At 48.9% G+C, this 16,674-nt stretch overlaps 1 protein-coding gene across 19 annotated transcripts in view; it reads left to right on the forward strand.

The window, feature by feature from the left end:
* KALRN (kalirin RhoGEF kinase) overlaps positions 1-16,393 on the forward strand; it is a 777,940-nt gene extending 761,547 nt beyond the window's left edge. For all 19 annotated transcript variants that reach the window (XM_089331826.1, XM_089331827.1, XM_089331831.1 and 16 more), the window contains 3 exons: positions 2,148-2,348; positions 9,007-9,145; positions 9,650-16,393. In XM_089331826.1, the coding sequence (XP_089187952.1) occupies positions 2,148-2,348; positions 9,007-9,145; positions 9,650-10,195 (886 nt within the window). In that variant the 3' untranslated portion in view covers positions 10,196-16,393. The remainder of the gene's footprint in view (positions 1-2,147; positions 2,349-9,006; positions 9,146-9,649) is intronic.
* Positions 16,394-16,674: the final 281 nt, after the last annotated feature.

The following is a 16,674-nucleotide window of genomic DNA, read 5'->3' on the forward strand; positions in this document are numbered from 1 at the left end:
CCTCCAATGGCTGCCGCAGCTGGTGCGCTGCGGCTAGCGCACCACGCTGATCCGATGGCAGGAGCCAGGTGCTTCTCCTGGTCTCCCATGGGTGCAGGGCCCAAGGACTTGGGCCATCCTCCACTGCACTCCCAGGCCACAGCAGAGAGCTGGCCTGGAAGAGGGGCAACCGGGACAGAATCCGGTGCCCCAACCGGGACTAGAACCCGGTGTGCCGGCTACACAAGGCGGAGGATTAGCCTAGTGAGCCACGGCGCCGGCCTCCAATATTTTCTTAATATGCATTTTTTTCATGATCTTTTTGAAGACCAGTACTATTTAGAATCAAAGAAGTAAATGCATAAGCAATCAGCTAAAATATGTTAAACTAAATTAACTGCTCCTATGGGAGGTGAAAGGGCACAGGTGGGAGGGTAGAATTACTATTGTTTCTTACAACAAACCTATAGGGGTGGGTGTTGTGGCACAGTGGCTTCAGCCGTCACTTGGGGCACCCACATCCCATATCCGAGTGCCTGGTTCCTGTCCCGGCTCCCCCACTGATACTCCAGCTTCCTATGAATGTGTCCTGGGAGGCAGCAGATGAAAGTTCAAGTGCTTGAGTCCCTGCCGGCCATGTGTGACCCAGACCTAGTACCAGGCTCCTGGCTTTGGCCTGGCCCAGGTCTAGCTGTTACAGGCATTTGGGGAGTGAACCAGCAGATGGAAGATTCCCTCCCCCTCCCCCCCTCTCTCTCTTCTCCCTGTCTCTCTTCTCATATTGCTCTGCCTTTCAAATAAATATTTTTTAAAGGCAAGGGACTAATATGTCAATGTTTTAAATAAATAACCTACAAAGATGATTGACTTTTTAAATCATGGAGATATATAACTTCCATAAACACAAAAAGTTTAAAAAAGATTAAGCCAGCAGTACCTTGACATGACCGCTAGATTCTGGAGAACCTGCACTCCGCATTCAGATGTTTTTGTCAGAGTGATGTGCAGTTATCAAACTGACAAGGTAGCACTGTTAAAAAACCAGAATGTCAGTGTGTACAGAACTGTCGGTTTGAACAACTGCTTGTTCACTGTGCCAAATATGAAGTCCAGGAGACAGCAGGCGCTCCGTTAATATTTGTCCAGTGTTGGTCTCACTGACGGGCGCTCCCTTTCTCTCAGGTGAGTATGTAATGGAAAAGCAGGAGTGCTCCGAGCCTGCTCAGAGAGCACAGAGCTGCATCAGGGAGTCACTGGGCTGATTCTAGGGGCGGCCAGGGGCCTGGCGTGTCGCTGTCTGTTGAGGAAGGGGCTGTCCCTCACACTGTTCACGCCCGCTTGAGGCTGTGGCACCTCCTGGACATGGCTCGGGCGGCACCGCCTCGTCACCTCCGTGGCCTTCCATCTCTGCTTCTGTGCTAAGCAGTGCCCCTTCCATCTACCTCTCTTCCTGTCCGCCCAGGGCTGCAGCCGCACCCGGAGCCATTCTGTCTATTTAAGGTGGTGGGGAGGTAAAGGCAGGTGTTTGTGTCTTGCTAAATGCCCTGGTCAATGGAGGTAAGTATTTATGGGTGGAATGACACAGTGCACTTAAAATACTCCCGGGGCGGGGGGGTGGGGGGGAGCGGGTGGGTAGAACTTGGAGTAGAAGAGGAATGGTTGAGATAAGACTGATCGAATGTCGCAGATTGGTGACACAGGGTGCCCAGGGGAGATTTCCTTTACTGCTGTGCACAGCAGGAATCTTCCCTAATAAACAGGTGATAAACCTAAAGTACAATGGAAAAAGATCTCTTTAAAAATGTTTTTAAAATCGAGTGGAATTCCTCCTCCTTTAATGTTGCTGCTGTTGTTACATCTTATATCTGCATAAAAAAAAAGAAATCAAACCTGTGGGTTCATGTTTTAAATAACAGAGAAATATGTTGGCTTAAAAATGATATCATTTAGCTTTTGCATATCAAAACTGCTAAAATGTTTAGGCAGGAAAAATAAGTTTTCTGAATACTAACGTTGACCCCATGATTAAAAATGTAGAAAAGTGAGATCCTCAACCAAAGGTTCCTGTGTGAGCAGCTGGCCCCCAGCCCCTTGCAGCCCCTGGGCACCGCCATGCCGATGCTGGCTGCCGGCCGAGCTGTGAGGCGCTCTCTCCCCCTGTGTTCCAGAGGCCGTTTCTCCATCGTGAAGAAGTGCGTCCACAAGGCCACGCGCAGAGACGTTGCTGTGAAGTTCGTGAGCAAGAAGCTGAAGAAGAAGGAGCAGGCAGCGCACGAGGCGGCCCTGTTGCAACACCTGCAGCACCCCCAGTACATCACTCTCCACGACACCTACGAGTCCCCCACCTCCTACATCCTGATCCTGGAGCTGTGAGTGCCGCCGTCCTCTCCGAAATGCCCCCTTCAATGAAGAAAAACCGTGGCATTTTAGCTCATTATTGTTTACAAACCATGGCCTGTAACATGCCCCGCATCTTATATGGTAACCCCATTTCACAGATTAGCAAACCAAGGATGGGGAAGATCTTTAAAACCAGGAGGCAGAGAAGCTGAAACCTGAATCTCGCACTCCAGTTCTCATTGTCTTTCTATTGCGGACTCCTGGGCTGAGCAGGGGCCCAGGGAGAGCTTACTGAGAGCAGGCTGATGGACAGGGGGAGAGCTGAAATAAGAGGCAGGGGCTTGTGCATCGATCCGCCGCCCCAGCAGCCCAGTCTCCACCCAAGAAACTCTACCACAGTGAACATCCCAGTCCCTGCAGATTTTCTCTTTTTTTTTCTTTAAAGATTTTATTTATTTATTTGAAAGACAGAGTTACAGACAGTGAGAGGGAGAGACAGAGAGAAAGGTCTTCCATCTGTTAGTTCACTGCCCAGGTGGCAGAAAGGGCCAGAGCTGCGCCAGTCCAAAGCCAGGATCCAGGAGCTTCTTCCAGGTCTCCCATGTGGGTGCAGGGCCCAAGGACTTGGGCCATCCTCCACTGCACTCCCGGGCCATAGCAGAGAGCTGGACTGGAAGAGGAGCAGCCGGGACTAGAACTGGCACCCATATGGGATGCCGGTGCTGCAGTTGGAGGATTAACCTACTGTGCCGCAGCACTGGCCCCTCCCTGTAGATTTTCTAGGGACACAGGCAACCATGTACTCGAACCCTAGATTAGATCAAATAGAACAGTAACGTCACACTCCCCTGCTGCTACCCCAGACTAACAGCAGAAAGCCTGCCCTGCGGTTTGGGGAAATCCCACAGAGGCTGCAGAGATGGAATCTTGTCAGCAGTAATAGAAAGAGTGCAGAATTGTTATCAGGTAGTGCTCATGGGGCCATCACCCTGAACAGACAACAGGCCTGGACAGAGACCCAGATTAGGGAAGGAGTGTGTGCATTCACACTTTCAACTGTCATTTTAGTCTCTTGCTCTCGTGGGCTGGCACATCCAGGTGTGTGTGAGAAGGTCCTTGAAGAAGTAGCTTGTCATAAATTAAAGACGAAAAAGGAGGGGGCTGGCACCGTGACTTAGTGGGCTAAGCCGCTGTTTGTCATGATGGCATCTCATGTGGGTGCCAGTTCAGCCCCAGCTGCTCCACTTCTGGTCCAGCTCCTTGCTAATGTGCCTGGGAAAGCAGTGGAGGATGGCCCAAGTGCTTGGGCCCCTGCACCCACATGCAAGATCCAGATGGAGTTTCAGGCTCCTGGCTTTGGCCTGACCCAACCCTGGCTATTGTGGCCATTTGGGGAGTGAAGCAGCAAATGGAAGATCTCATTGTCTCTCTCCCTCTCCCTCCCTCCCTCTCTCCTTCCTCCTCTCCCTCCCCCTCCCCCTTTCTCTCACCCTCCTTCTCTCCCTCTCCCTCACCCTCCCTCTCTCCCCATAACTCTATCTTTAAAAATAAACAAATATTTTTAAAAAGTCAGTTGAAACAAAACAAAAGGAGACAAAACCAGAACTGGTGGCCTTTGTAATCCTTTTATAAAACTTAACCCTGCATGCTTGGTAGTTTGTTGCTGTGGACTTCTTTTTTTAAGATTTATTTATGTATTTAAAAGGCAGAGTTACAGAGAGAGACAGAGGGGTACAGTGGTATCTCCCATCACTGGTTTATTCCCAAAACAGCCATAATAGCTGGAGCTGGGCCAATCCAAAGCCAAGAGCCAAATGAATAAATACCTTTTTTAAATGTTCATTTATTTGTTTTTGTTTTTGTTTTGTTTGTTTGTTTGTTTTGACAGGCAGAGTGGACAGTGAGAGAGAGAGACAGAGAGAAAGGTCTTCCTTTGCCGTTGGTTCACCCTCCAATGGCCGCCACGGCCAGCGCTGCGGCCGGCGCACCGCGCTGATCCAATGGCAGGAGCCAGGAGCCAGGTGCTTTTCCTGGTCTCCCATGGGGTGCAGGGCCCAAGCACTTGGGCCATCCTCCACTGCACTCCCGGGCCACAGCAGAGAGCTGGCCTGGAAGAGGAGCAACCGGGACAGAATCCGGCGCCCCGACCGGGACTAGAACCTGGTGTGCCGGCGCCGCAAGGCGGAGGATTAGCCTAGTGAGCCACGGCGCCGGCCTATCATTTATTTATTTTAAAGGCAGAGTGACAGAGGGAGAGAGAGAGAGATCTTCTGTCTGCTGGTGGACTCCCCAGATGGCTGCATGAGTCAGGGCTGGGCCACAGTGAATCCAGGAGCCTGGGTCTCCCATGCAGGTGCGGAGAGCTGGACTGGAAATGGACTAGCCAGGATGCCCACGCCTCTGAGCCACACATCAGCCCTGGCTGTGGACTTACACAAACAGACTTCCAGTCTTTTTTTTTTTTTTTTTTTTTTTTTTTTTTTTTTGACAGGCAGAGTGGACAGTGAGAGAGAGACAGAGAGAAAGGTCTTCCTTTGCCGTTGGTTCACCCTCCAATGGCCGCCACGGCCGGCGCACCGCGCTGATCCAATGGCAGGAGCCAGGTGCTTCTCCTGGTCTCCCATGGGGTGCAGGGCCCAAGCACTTGGGCCATCCTCCACTGCACTCCCTGGCCACAGCAGAGAGCTGGCCTGGAAGAGGGGCAACCGGGACAGAATCTGGTGCCCCGACCAGGACTAGAACCTGGTGTGCCGGCGCCGCAGGCAGAGGATTAGCCTGTTGAGCCATGGGGCCAGCCTGTCTTTTACAGCCTAACATGTTTGCTGGGAGCTTTCTAATTCAGTGGCATATTCTGCTGGTCTTCATTTACAAGTAGCAATGTCTTATGCTTGATTCCTAATGAAAGGCACTGTCGCTTGCCTACCAGGACAGTTCAGTGACTCCAGAACCTTTGCTGGCTATCATTCTAAGGGCAGCTGTTGGTTTTTGGGCTGCCACAGTGCAATGCAGATGTTCTTTCAAAAAAAAAACAGGAGCTTCTTCTGGATCTCCCACGTGGATGACAGGGGTCCAAGCACTTGGGCCATCCTCTGCTGCTTTTCCCAGGCCATAGCAGGGAGCTGGATTGGAAGTAGAGCAACCGGTGCTCATATGGGATGCCAGTGTCACAGGCGGCAGCTTACCCCGGCACACCACAAAGTCGGCCCCAAAGATGCTCTTGGAGTGAAGAATCTGGGCTCAGGTCCAGCCTGTGATTTGGAGCAGACCACTCGGCTTCCTGGGCCTCTGGGTGCTCACGTGTGGGCACCTGCTTCCTCCCACTTCACAAGGTGGTTGCAGGGATTAAAGTAGATGAATGTTGGGTTAAACTGGCTGTGTGCCAGCCGTGGGGCAGGTTGATGGGACTGGGGTGGGGGGAACGGAAGTTCTGCTGGGGGACCGACAGATGACCGGGAACCTCAGCATGGCAGCCTGAGTACCGGGAAGAAAGGCCTGGTTTGCAGAGGGCTGCCTGAGAGCATGGTTGGAGCTGAGGGCCAGGAGAGACTGTGAGGAGGCCGCGTCTGAGCTGCACCTGGGGCTGAATCGTGGCTGTGCTGTCGCCCCTTTGGTGCCATCAAACTGCTACTGATCCTGTGTTGGGACATGGGCACCCGCATACCCAGAGTTCAGTGGCTGAACTTGGTGGCTGAGACCTCCTGTTCCGGGAGCTGTGTTACTGTAAATGTCTCCCACACCAAGAAGTTCAGGGGTTACACTTTTTTTTTTTTTTTTGACAGGCAGAGTGGACAGTGAGAGAGAGAGACAGAGAGAAAGGTCTTCCTTTGCCGTTGGTTCACCCTCCAATGGCCGCCGCGGCCAGCGCGCTGCAGCCGGCGCACCGCACTGATCCGATGGCAGGAGCCAGGAGCCAGGTGCTTTTCCTGGTCTCCCATGGGGTGCAGGGCCCAAGCACCTGGGCCATCCTCCACTGCACTCCCTGGCCACAGCAGAGGGCTGGCCTGGAAGAGGGGCAACCAGGACAGAATCCGGCGCCCCGACCGGGACTAGAACCCGGTGTGCCGGCGCCGCTAGGTTGAGGATTAGCCTAGTGAGCCGCGGCACCGGCCTAGGGGTTACACTTAACAAGCCCAATCCTGCTTTACTCTATTCTTCCCACTTTTTAAAAAAAGATTTATTTTATTTATTTAAAAGACAGAGTTACAGAGAGAGGTAGAGCCAGAAAGAGAGGTCTTCCATCTGATGGTTCACTCCCCAGATGGCCACAACAGCTGGAGCTGCCCCGATCCGAATCCAGGAGCCAGGAGCTTCTTCCAGGTCTCCCACGTGGGTGCAGGGGCTCCAGGACTTGGGCCATCCTTCACTGCTATCCCAGGCCACAGCAGGGAGCTGGATCAGAAGAGGAGCAGCCGGGTCTCGAACAGGCGCCCATATGGGATGCCAGCACTTCAGGCCAGGGCTTTAACCTGCTGCGCCACAGCGCCGACACCCCCACTTTTTTTTTAAGATTTATTTATTTTTATTTGAAAGGCAGAATCGCAGAAGGGGATGGAGAGGGCTAGAGAGAGACTGATCTTCCATTCGCTGGTTCAGGCAGTCTTCAGATGTGCTGTGAGGACTCCGCGAGCCTGCGAGCAACTGCCCTTCACTGAGCACGTGCCTGTGCTACCATTGTGCTGCCGGGCTCCTGTCTCACCGGGTCCCTGCACTATCCTCAGACAGTGGCTGTTGGCATTTTGCAATTGTTATTATCATTCCCACTTAAAAGGAGGCACACTTCTGGGAAGAAAAACACAAAAGTTTAAATGACTTGCCCCAGTCAGTAGGTGGCAGAATGAGAATTCAAATCCAGGCCCTTTTAAAAAAAAATGGGGCTGGCGCTATGGCATAGCAGTAATATGTAGTGCCAAAATCCCATGTGGGTGCCGGTTCAAGACCCAGCTGCTCCACTTCCGATCTGGCTCTCTGTCGTGACCTGAGAAAGCAGTAGAAGATGGCCCAAGTCCTTGGGTCCCTGCACCTGCGTGGGAGTCCCAGAAGAAGCTCCTGGCTCCTGGCTTTGGATCGGCCCAGCTCTGGCCATTGCAGCCATCTGGGGAGTGAACCATCAGATGGAAGACCACTCTCTCTGTCTCTCCTTCTCTCTGTATGTAACTCTGCCTCTCAAATAAATAAATCTTTAAAAAAAAAAAAAAAATCCACGCCTGGTTGGCTCCACATATCATGTTCTCAGTGGCGGTCTTTAAGGCTAGAAAGGCCGAAGATTCAGAATGGCTTCAAGGTTGCTGAGGACGGAGCAGGCCTCTGGTGCAGCAGGGGCCCCCACATCTGCTGTTTCAGGGCCCACTGTGCTGATTCCAGCTCCTTGCTGAATCGCACCCTGGGAGGCAACGGGCAATGGCTCAAGGAGCTGGCTTCCTGCCGCCCATGTGGGGGACACGGACTGAACTTCCGGCTCCTGGTTTTGGCCTGTCCAGGCCCAGCCCCTCCCTGGCTGTTGCTGGCACTTGGGGAGTGAACTAGCAGATGGGAGATTTCTCTGTCTCTCTGCCTCTCCAGTAAATAAATAATTTTAAAAAAAAGTTTTAATGAATGCCAAGAACAAACTTTGTCTACCTTCTATTTTCCCCAAAGAAAAATTGGCCAAGAAAAGCACTTGGCAAAACAAATGTGGGCCTGCTTGCGGCCACCAGGTTCCAGTTACTCCGAATGACGATGTCCGTCTTGGTGAAAGCTGTCTGAAGTCCGTGGTCTTACCTCTTAAAGCAGCCGTGCTACTCGGGAGGAGCTTCTTGGGCAGGAAAAGGTTTATTTGGGACCCAGTGCCCCCTTCCTTAGTCTGCAGGAGCAGAGAGGAGCGGCCCCGGGGTGAGATGTAGAGCAGAGAGAAGCCCGGCTGAAATCGCCAGCCTTCTGAGGGCACGCCCCCAGCGGCCAGGCGCTCTCACAGCCACGGCCACCTCTCAGGGGCGACGCCCTTGATTGCTCAGCCACTGACTGCAGGATTGGAACACCTGTGTGAGCCTGGGGGTCAGTCCCATCAGGACCCTCGCAGGGGGAGCAGAGCTTTTTCCCTTTGAACAGTCTCCACGTCGATCAAAGAGACGCTTCCTTTAAGGAGAGTGTGCACTACAGATTTCATCCCTGATGCACACCAGTGCTCACTTCTTTCTTCTAGTTCTGAGCATTACACTAACTTTGGACTCTAACTGAAGTATGCATGTGTTTCAACACTGATCTTTATTTGGAGTGAGAGGGGCCATGAGAGGGGTGAGAGGGGCCATGCTGTAGTATAGTGGGTAAAGCAGCTATCTGCAACACCAGCATCCCATATGGGCACCGGTTCAAGTCCCAGCCGCTCCACTTCTGATCCAGCTCCCTGCTAATGCACCTGGGAAAGCAGAGGAGGATGGTCCAAGTGCCTGGGCCTCTGCACCCTTGGGGGAGACCTGGAAGAAGCTCCTAGCCCTAGCCAGTGCAGCCATTTGGGGAGTGAAACAGTGGATGGAAGATTTCTTGTGCACTCGCTTGCTCTCTCTCTCTCTCTAACTCTGCCTTTCAAAGAAATAAAAATCTTATAAAAAAAAAAAAAAGAGAGCGAGTGAGCCATCTTGCAGCTTTGACCACGTGTAAATTTCCTGTTCCTTCACAAATGTATTTCCTTTGCCCTGTCCCCCTGACCCCCAGGATGGATGACGGCCGGCTCTTAGACTACCTTATGAACCACGACGAGCTGATGGAGGAAAAAGTCGCCTTCTACATCCGGGACATCATGGAGGCCCTGCAGTACCTTCACAACTGCAGGGTGGCCCACCTGGACATAAAGGTAACCGGGAGCGACCACTCTCGCTGGGCGTCAGTTACCACCTTCAATCTCAGATTAGAAAACTGACGGCTATTAAACAGAAATGAGGTGGGCACAATGCAAGTGACTTGTTCGTGGGTGAATGAGAACGCACCAGTCTCGGTGCCGTTGGGGCGAGGGTCACAGCTTCAACTACCTGGTCTAAGTGCATAGAAAGATCCAGTAAGTGTCTTTCATGCCGCTCAAAAAGAAGTCTCTGTTCTCTGGAACACCCAATTGATAGGACTTTAGTCTCTTCTTGATTCCATACAGAAGCAAAGGGTAGTCATGGCCACCCTATTTTCAGTGTTGGCGTCTTTAAAAGACCACCACACTCAGAGTTTAGCGGGTTCACAGCACAGTTGGAAGCCTCCATTGCGCCCCACATAGGGCATTTCCCATTTGCCGTAAGCTTCACCAAAGAGCAGGAGACCCAGTGGCAGTGAAAACAGAGTTCTGAAGCTGCCTTCTCTCCTCCGTCTGCAGCCTGAAAACCTGCTCATTGACCTGCGGATTCCAGTGCCTCGAGTCAAGCTCATTGACCTGGAGGACGCTGTCCAGATCTCGGGTCACTTCCACATCCACCAGCTGCTGGGGAACCCCGAGTTTGCTGCCCCGGAAGTGATCCAAGGCATCCCCGTCTCCCTGGGCACGGACATCTGGAGCATCGGGGTTCTGACGTACGTCATGCTGAGCGGGGTCTCCCCCTTCTTGGACGAGAGCAAAGAGGAGACCTGCATCAACGTGTGCAGGGTGGACTTCAGCTTCCCCCAGGAGTACTTCTGCGGCGTGAGCAGCGCAGCCCGAGACTTCATCAAAGTGATCTTACAGGAAGACTTTCGGAGGCGGCCCACGGCCGCCACCTGCCTGCAGCACCCGTGGCTGCAGCCCCACAACGGCAGCTACTCCAAGATCCCCCTGGACACCTCCCGCCTGGCATGCTTCATAGAACGTCGCAAGCACCAGCACGACGTGCGGCCCGTCCCCGACGTCAAGAGCTACATCATCAGCCGGGCGAGCCAGGGCACGTAGCTGTCCGCCAGCCCCGAGGTTTCACATACAGTGAGTGTGAGCCAAAGCGAGACTGAACGTGGCTGTAAATACTTCTGTTCATTCTCCCACTCCACGCGGTTCTCTGGATTGCGAGACGTACCTCTTAGACCTCGCCAGTGGTCATTCAGGGTCCGAGCAGTGGCAGATGTCACCCTAAATCCAGGGGCTTTCCACACAGTCATTCCGGAGAAATAAAGAGGCAGAGTATTCGAAGGAAGGGCATGGCTGACACGAATAGTAGCTTGATGAAATGTTAATTGCACATTCCAAAATGAGTGGTTAAGCAGGCCAGCCTCATGCTTACAGTGAACATAAAAGGCTCCTGCCTTTGCTGGAATTCTAAGCAAAGAGTTTATTTCACAGAGGTGTCATGTAGTCAAGTCTTCTGGCTTAGATATAGTTTCTTAATAGGATACATGCGCACATGCAGTGTAATATATCCCATTCAGGTTTCAGAGTTTTATAATATAGAGTTATATATGAAATCAATCCCAAGTAACCTTGAGTGCTCCAGTTAAGACAGTCATTTATTTCCCGAAGCATTGTTTTGACGAAGCACAATTAGATGACGAGTTTTTTAGACCATTTTATAAATCTTGTATAGAAATCTTTTACCAGAACCTGTGCATCAAGAGAAAGCAATGTTACCCTTTTGCAGCCTGTGAACGAGAGGTTTCTTTCTCTCGGTTACAGGTTGTTTGATGAAAATCGGTTCTGTATATGAAATGCTACCCCCAATTTCACTGGCAGCTCAGAGTTCATCTGGCAGGAAAGCCTGCCAGGAAGTAAGTCCAAAGTAGGAGCAGGAGTTGTGGGGCTGTTTTTGTGTCTTCACCTGGTTTGAAATAGGTAAATGAATACAACAGGTTCCTACAAAAGGGCAAACGGAAACCTTTCCTGTAGTTCCAGTGAACAACACACCGATGCTTTCTGATTTCTTCTACAGCCGTAGAACGCCATCTTCAGAAAGCTGGCTTGCTTTATTAACAGCCCCTTAGGGAAGCCAAGGGGTGCTCACCAAAAGGAGGCAGCCATAGAGGCCTTTAAAAGGCCTGGTCTCAAGTCCTTTTTTGAAGCCATGGAGCAAAACCTGACACATCTCTGCACCAGGGCCTTGAGTTTCCCTGAGACTGTAATACCTGTCACCGCTCAGCCACCGCTGTGTCTCTGGGCTGTTGTGCTGGGAGGCCAGTGCTGCTTTCGGGTGCACATTCTCCAGACAAGATTACTCTTAACTGCCCGTCTTCCCTCTCGTGGGGGAACAAAGAAAGAAACCTGGGAATTTCACTCCTTTTCTGTTGGTTTGTTTTGGGGGAGGAGCTTTTGTTTGTGTGTGTGTGTGTGTTTGGACATGATATACCCTTTGTTTCCTAGAATGTGATTTGAAAATTGCTATTATGCAAATAATATTTGAAAATGTACTCCAATGTTTGTTCACATCAAGTTTAATGGCATTCCTTCTCTCCTTAATGGGATTGAGAATGTGAAACCCACGCAGCACGGAAGGGCAAGCAGAGAGTCCCAGAAAGATGAGCAGAACTACAAACCCATCTACATGCAGAAGTGAGGGTGGCAACCAAGCCTGAACTTTAATATATCACAACACATATTCCCTCAGCAGATATATAGAATTAAAAAATATGCATCAGTCTTTTCCAATGGTTTCCAAGTCAATTTTCTCACCCACTCCACCTTATCCTGTCCAAGATTAGAGATTAATAAATTAGTAGAGAGTTCAAGCAATAAGACTAGATAGCACTTAGTATTTGGGGGATTAACCAAATATGTGGAAACCGACTCTGACTGTATTTGTTTCTGGGTTTCCCAATGGCTCTGGGTCATGGAGTCTCAGGCACTCAACTCTCTCTTGACTAACCCTCCAGAGCCATCATATATACAAACACTATCTGGTACAATATGTTAGCATTTAAAACATGCTTCTAAAAACCTTTTCAGTAAGCACGTCACCATGACGGCATACAGCCTGACAGAGGAATGCCTGTCCACATGGATAGACTGTAGATCCTCAATGCTTCACATCTCCAGAAAGGATGGCGGGCGAATTCCGCTCTCTCCACCGCTGGGGATGCCTTGCACAAACAGCCTCCTGCTGAGGAATTTTGAATTGTTAAGGCAAGTTGAATTTCTGGTCACCTACAGTGGTGCACAGACCTCAGCAGGGGGGCATTATTGAACAGTAGAATGTCAGACAGAGCCAAAGCTTTTCTGTCAGAGTCGAGATGATCCAGATGTGGGGGTGCATGGAATCCCCCAAGCACACATTGAGGAAGACAGGAGACAAGGACCACAGAGATAAAAAGGAGGATGATTCTGTTAAGCGGAGCCAAAGTACAATGGTTAGAATAGAAGGAACATTAAATAGAAGCCCAAAGAGAAAGGGGTAGATTTTGTATAGTTTGACAGTTGAAAAAGCTAAGAGGAAGGCTCCCTGTGCGCAAAGCTCTCCCAACAGGGAAAAGACAGCAGTCTTGGTTCAAGAATTCTCCAAGCATGTTGGAAATAACAAGGAGTCCCAGAGGATGGGGCTGCGAAGTTACCTTAGGTTGCTCTGTGGGCAACTGTGGCAAGCAAAGGAGGATCGGGGCCACTGCCTTATCCTTGTTTGGACGGAGAGATTTGTTACTTGGTAGAAGAGAAGAGGGGAGCAAAGAGAAAATAGTCCACTTCTATAATAATTACGGTAGTTCTTAGCGTGTGTGAACTTCTGGCTGAAATGGGACAAATGTTGGTTAAATTCACACGTTTCTTGCTTGGCTTGCACCCATTGCCAGTTGAGTGGTTGTTTCTGGGCAGGGGTGGGGGCAGGGGTGGAAGGCGATTGGGTTCTTTTATAAGAGTGGGATACAGAAAGGAAGCAAAGATCAGGGACCGCACCTAACTTTTTAAGTACGATGATTCCCTGCATTTTTTACTTTTGTTCCAAGTTAAATAGATTTATATCCACTTACAGGTGAATGTGGAAAAATTTTAGGAAAAAAACCTGTCACATTGGAGGCGTCCTTCAGTTCTCTCTTAGCCTTAGCAGTCTAAGGGGGAGTAAAGGAGGTGGAGGGAGAGCTGGCTTCAGCGCTTTGTGGTCCACAAAGCCTTTATAAACAGTAGTGCCTTTCAGAGGGGAGGATGGGAGAGGAAAAGGTGATTGCAGTTAGATGTACTGATAGTGCCGCATTTTTTCTTTATTTACAAAGCTCTTTTAGACGAAAACATCTGAATTATCAGGGTGGGACTAGGAATTCTTGAATTTCAACCTCAGCAATTCCTGATTCAGCCTTTCTTACAGAAAGTCTTTGTGTTTTTCGGCCCCAACTGTCCCCATTGGTAAAATGGGAGCTGGGGAGGGAAAGAGGGGGACAGAAATCTCATAGGAATGTTAAGAAAATACCATAGTTGGGATGTCTATAGAATATTTTGATTTTTTTTTAAAAAAGTGCTATACACTGCCAGTGCTGAGAATTTATGATAGTCACTTTGAACATTCCAAGTTTTCAATATTCATGTCGTTAGGTACCGTTTACAAACTCACGAGCTTACATTCTGTAAATTACTTTTTACTGGAAGTCCGAGGTGCTCTTTGTCTAGTTGTCACTTGGTCTTAGCCTGTAATTTCAACAGTTTATGAGCTTCTCTACAGACAAGGGTCGGCAGAGTGCTGGCGAGTCCGGGGTCCCTTCAGTGCCCTCTCCGGGACTTCTTGCGCAGACGCGAAGAGTAAGCTGCCCTCCAAAGCAACGCCACCTTCTCTCCTCAAGCTTCATGCTTTGGGAAGATGGACAGAGAACGCAGAGAGCCACTCGCCTTCCTGCGAGGGCAGACGTGAGGATAAGGTATCTCCCCATCCCACAGTTCCTTTCTGCAGTCTCACAGGAGTCTTCATAAGAGGCAAATGAAATGCATAGGTGTGCAGATGAATCGGCCTGTTTTAGGAGGGAAAGCTTTGGTACCTTCTTACACGATTAAGCCTTTCAGGAGTAGTATTTTTTTGTTCCCTAGCCACCACGATTCAGTGCCCATGAGCTAGTCATGACTGTTTTCTTGCCTATGGAAGAGCATGGAAATTTAGACTTGTGAGAATTTGGGATGAGGGAGTGAATATGACATAAACCAAATGGTGATTATTTCTGTGCATTAATTAGAATTTTGTCCCATGAGCTTAACAAAGGAGGAAATATTTTATATGTAAGGGGTCTCTGTAGTAGGCAAAAGTACACACTCACCATGTTCTTATTCCCGGTGGCCAATGGATCATACTGGATGGATTCTGAGGAATGTAGACTTTATTATTTTCTGGGTAGCATCTCTGTGGAGTCTCGACTGGGCAAACACGAAATGGGAGCTGTCGATGGCTTTGTTTGTAAAACTGCATCAGGATTTTTCTTCACCATTTAAAATCTAGGGATCATCCAGAAATGAACAGTGGCTCTGGGAAGACAGAGCTCACACATGCACCGTCAGGAAAGGGAAGCAACCACGTCAGCACTTACTTCCTAGGCACAGTGAGGCTCTCGAGTGCTCCCTCAGTTCTAGAGGGTTGGACAGGGCTGAGGTTTGTCGACAGCAGATGATTTTCATAGGAAATAGTATTCACCTGGAAAAACCTATACAGAAATAGAACACAGAGCTATCACAGGGCCATGTTTTCTACGGAAGATATTTCTTCCTCACTTTCAGTATACACAGAAGTTAGAGGAGAGGAGAAGGCAATCACTCTGATATATTTCATCTTAACACTTGTGGAAAGCTTGAAATTGACACTCACAGGCTGTTGCATCTTTCCTGTCAGATTCTGGTAGATTCTAAAACGTGATCAGATTTAGTTTACATTCAAATGATCAAGGTGGCGGTGCAGTCACATCACCATTATTTCAGAGTGAGTTTAGCTGAGGAGAGGGAGAGTGGTGGAAAAGTGCAAATGCTTCTTGGAATGCCAGCTCCTGAGGCCTAGTTTAACCAAGTGCATTTGCTAGCCTGAGGAGAGCCAGCACACAATTCCATCATTACCTGACTTCCATCAGGGACTGGAGTACCATGGAGACCATGGTCGTGAGCTCGAAGACTGTGGTTATGAATCTGAAGTTAACAAAACATACAGCTTCTCTTACTAACTTAAGCCATATCTACCATCTCTGTCTTTGAGTTTTTTTTGACCCTGGTGCTTTTACTTCTGTTTCTGCCAAACTGCAGCCTACTCTATGGGGAAGGGGAATCAACTAGAAGTTAGGACAAATACAGAGACTGTGAAATGACAACATAACTCTCCAGAATGAGATCTATCGAAAGAACAGTAGTGATCCGAGTGCAGACTGTTGGAAAATGCGGATATATGTACCTCTGTACATGTATATAGTGTATAATATGTGTGTATGTTATTGCTCATATGCAGAAATCTATCCATTGGCAGGCAGCCCAGGTGGGTCAGTCTTTCTATTGGAAAACCACTTTCAGTCACTCAAAGCCATTAGGGCTGCCTTGGGAAAGCCAACTCTGCTCATTTGGGAATGAGTTTGCTGTCTTTTGCAGTCCACAAAGCCAAACCAAGATGGTGTGAGATAGAATGAGGCCACCACCCAGGTGTTTCAGTTTACTTGAGCTCAGCAGTTAATCTCTATCTGGTTCACACTGGCACCTCTTGGTTTTGAGTGACCCCTTCTGCCCAACCAAATCTTTTGAGAATTTGGGGTGGGCTTCTCTGGCCATTCAGATAAAGGGCCTTATCCATAAGTGGACAGGTTTCCCCATAGGGACCATTACACATATACATATAAGTGCATACTTCCATCAGCTTGTAACAATTGGTTTAAAATCACTCCACAGTATTGAAAAATAGCTCTATATTTTCAAGGTGCAGAAAAATTCCACAGCCTTAATTATTTCAGTGTCTTGCTGGTCTGCCTTAAGTGTATCTTCTGGGTTTTTTGGTTTTATTATTTTTTAATTTTTTCTGCAGTTGTTCGTTTTTGTATGCACACAATGTCGTTTTGTAAAGGTAGGTTGTAAATATTTTATTTGTAAGTCAAAATCACTCATGTGTAATGTTGTAAAGTGATAACCTGCTGTCTCGTTATTATTACTACCGTAAATGTTGTAAGTTATGGATGAAACTTCAAAATGTACATCTCACATGTTATGCATTCCTATAAATATACTATGCTAAAGAAACTATTTCTGGCTTGTCTTTTTTCTTCCTAATTACAATCTTTATTCAAAGAAAACAATAATATTTTTCTTTCTTCCCTAAATATGTGAAAGCTTTTTGACAAGGTGAAAATATTGATTATTGAAACTTTTTTGCCCAGCATTTTAGAAAGAAAGCAACAGTTTGCTGCCCTAGAGAAGTATTCTAAGTCATTTCTCTTTCCCAAAATGCTGGGGAAGCCTCACTTGTACTGCAGATTTCTTTTTGGTGTTTCTTGTAACATTCTTGGCAAGTCAGCAGGACA

Source organism: Oryctolagus cuniculus, chromosome 4 (assembly GCF_051225735.1).
Source record: "Oryctolagus cuniculus isolate XC-2025 breed Fujian yellow rabbit chromosome 4, ASM5122573v1, whole genome shotgun sequence".
Lineage (NCBI taxonomy): Eukaryota > Metazoa > Chordata > Mammalia > Lagomorpha > Leporidae > Oryctolagus > Oryctolagus cuniculus.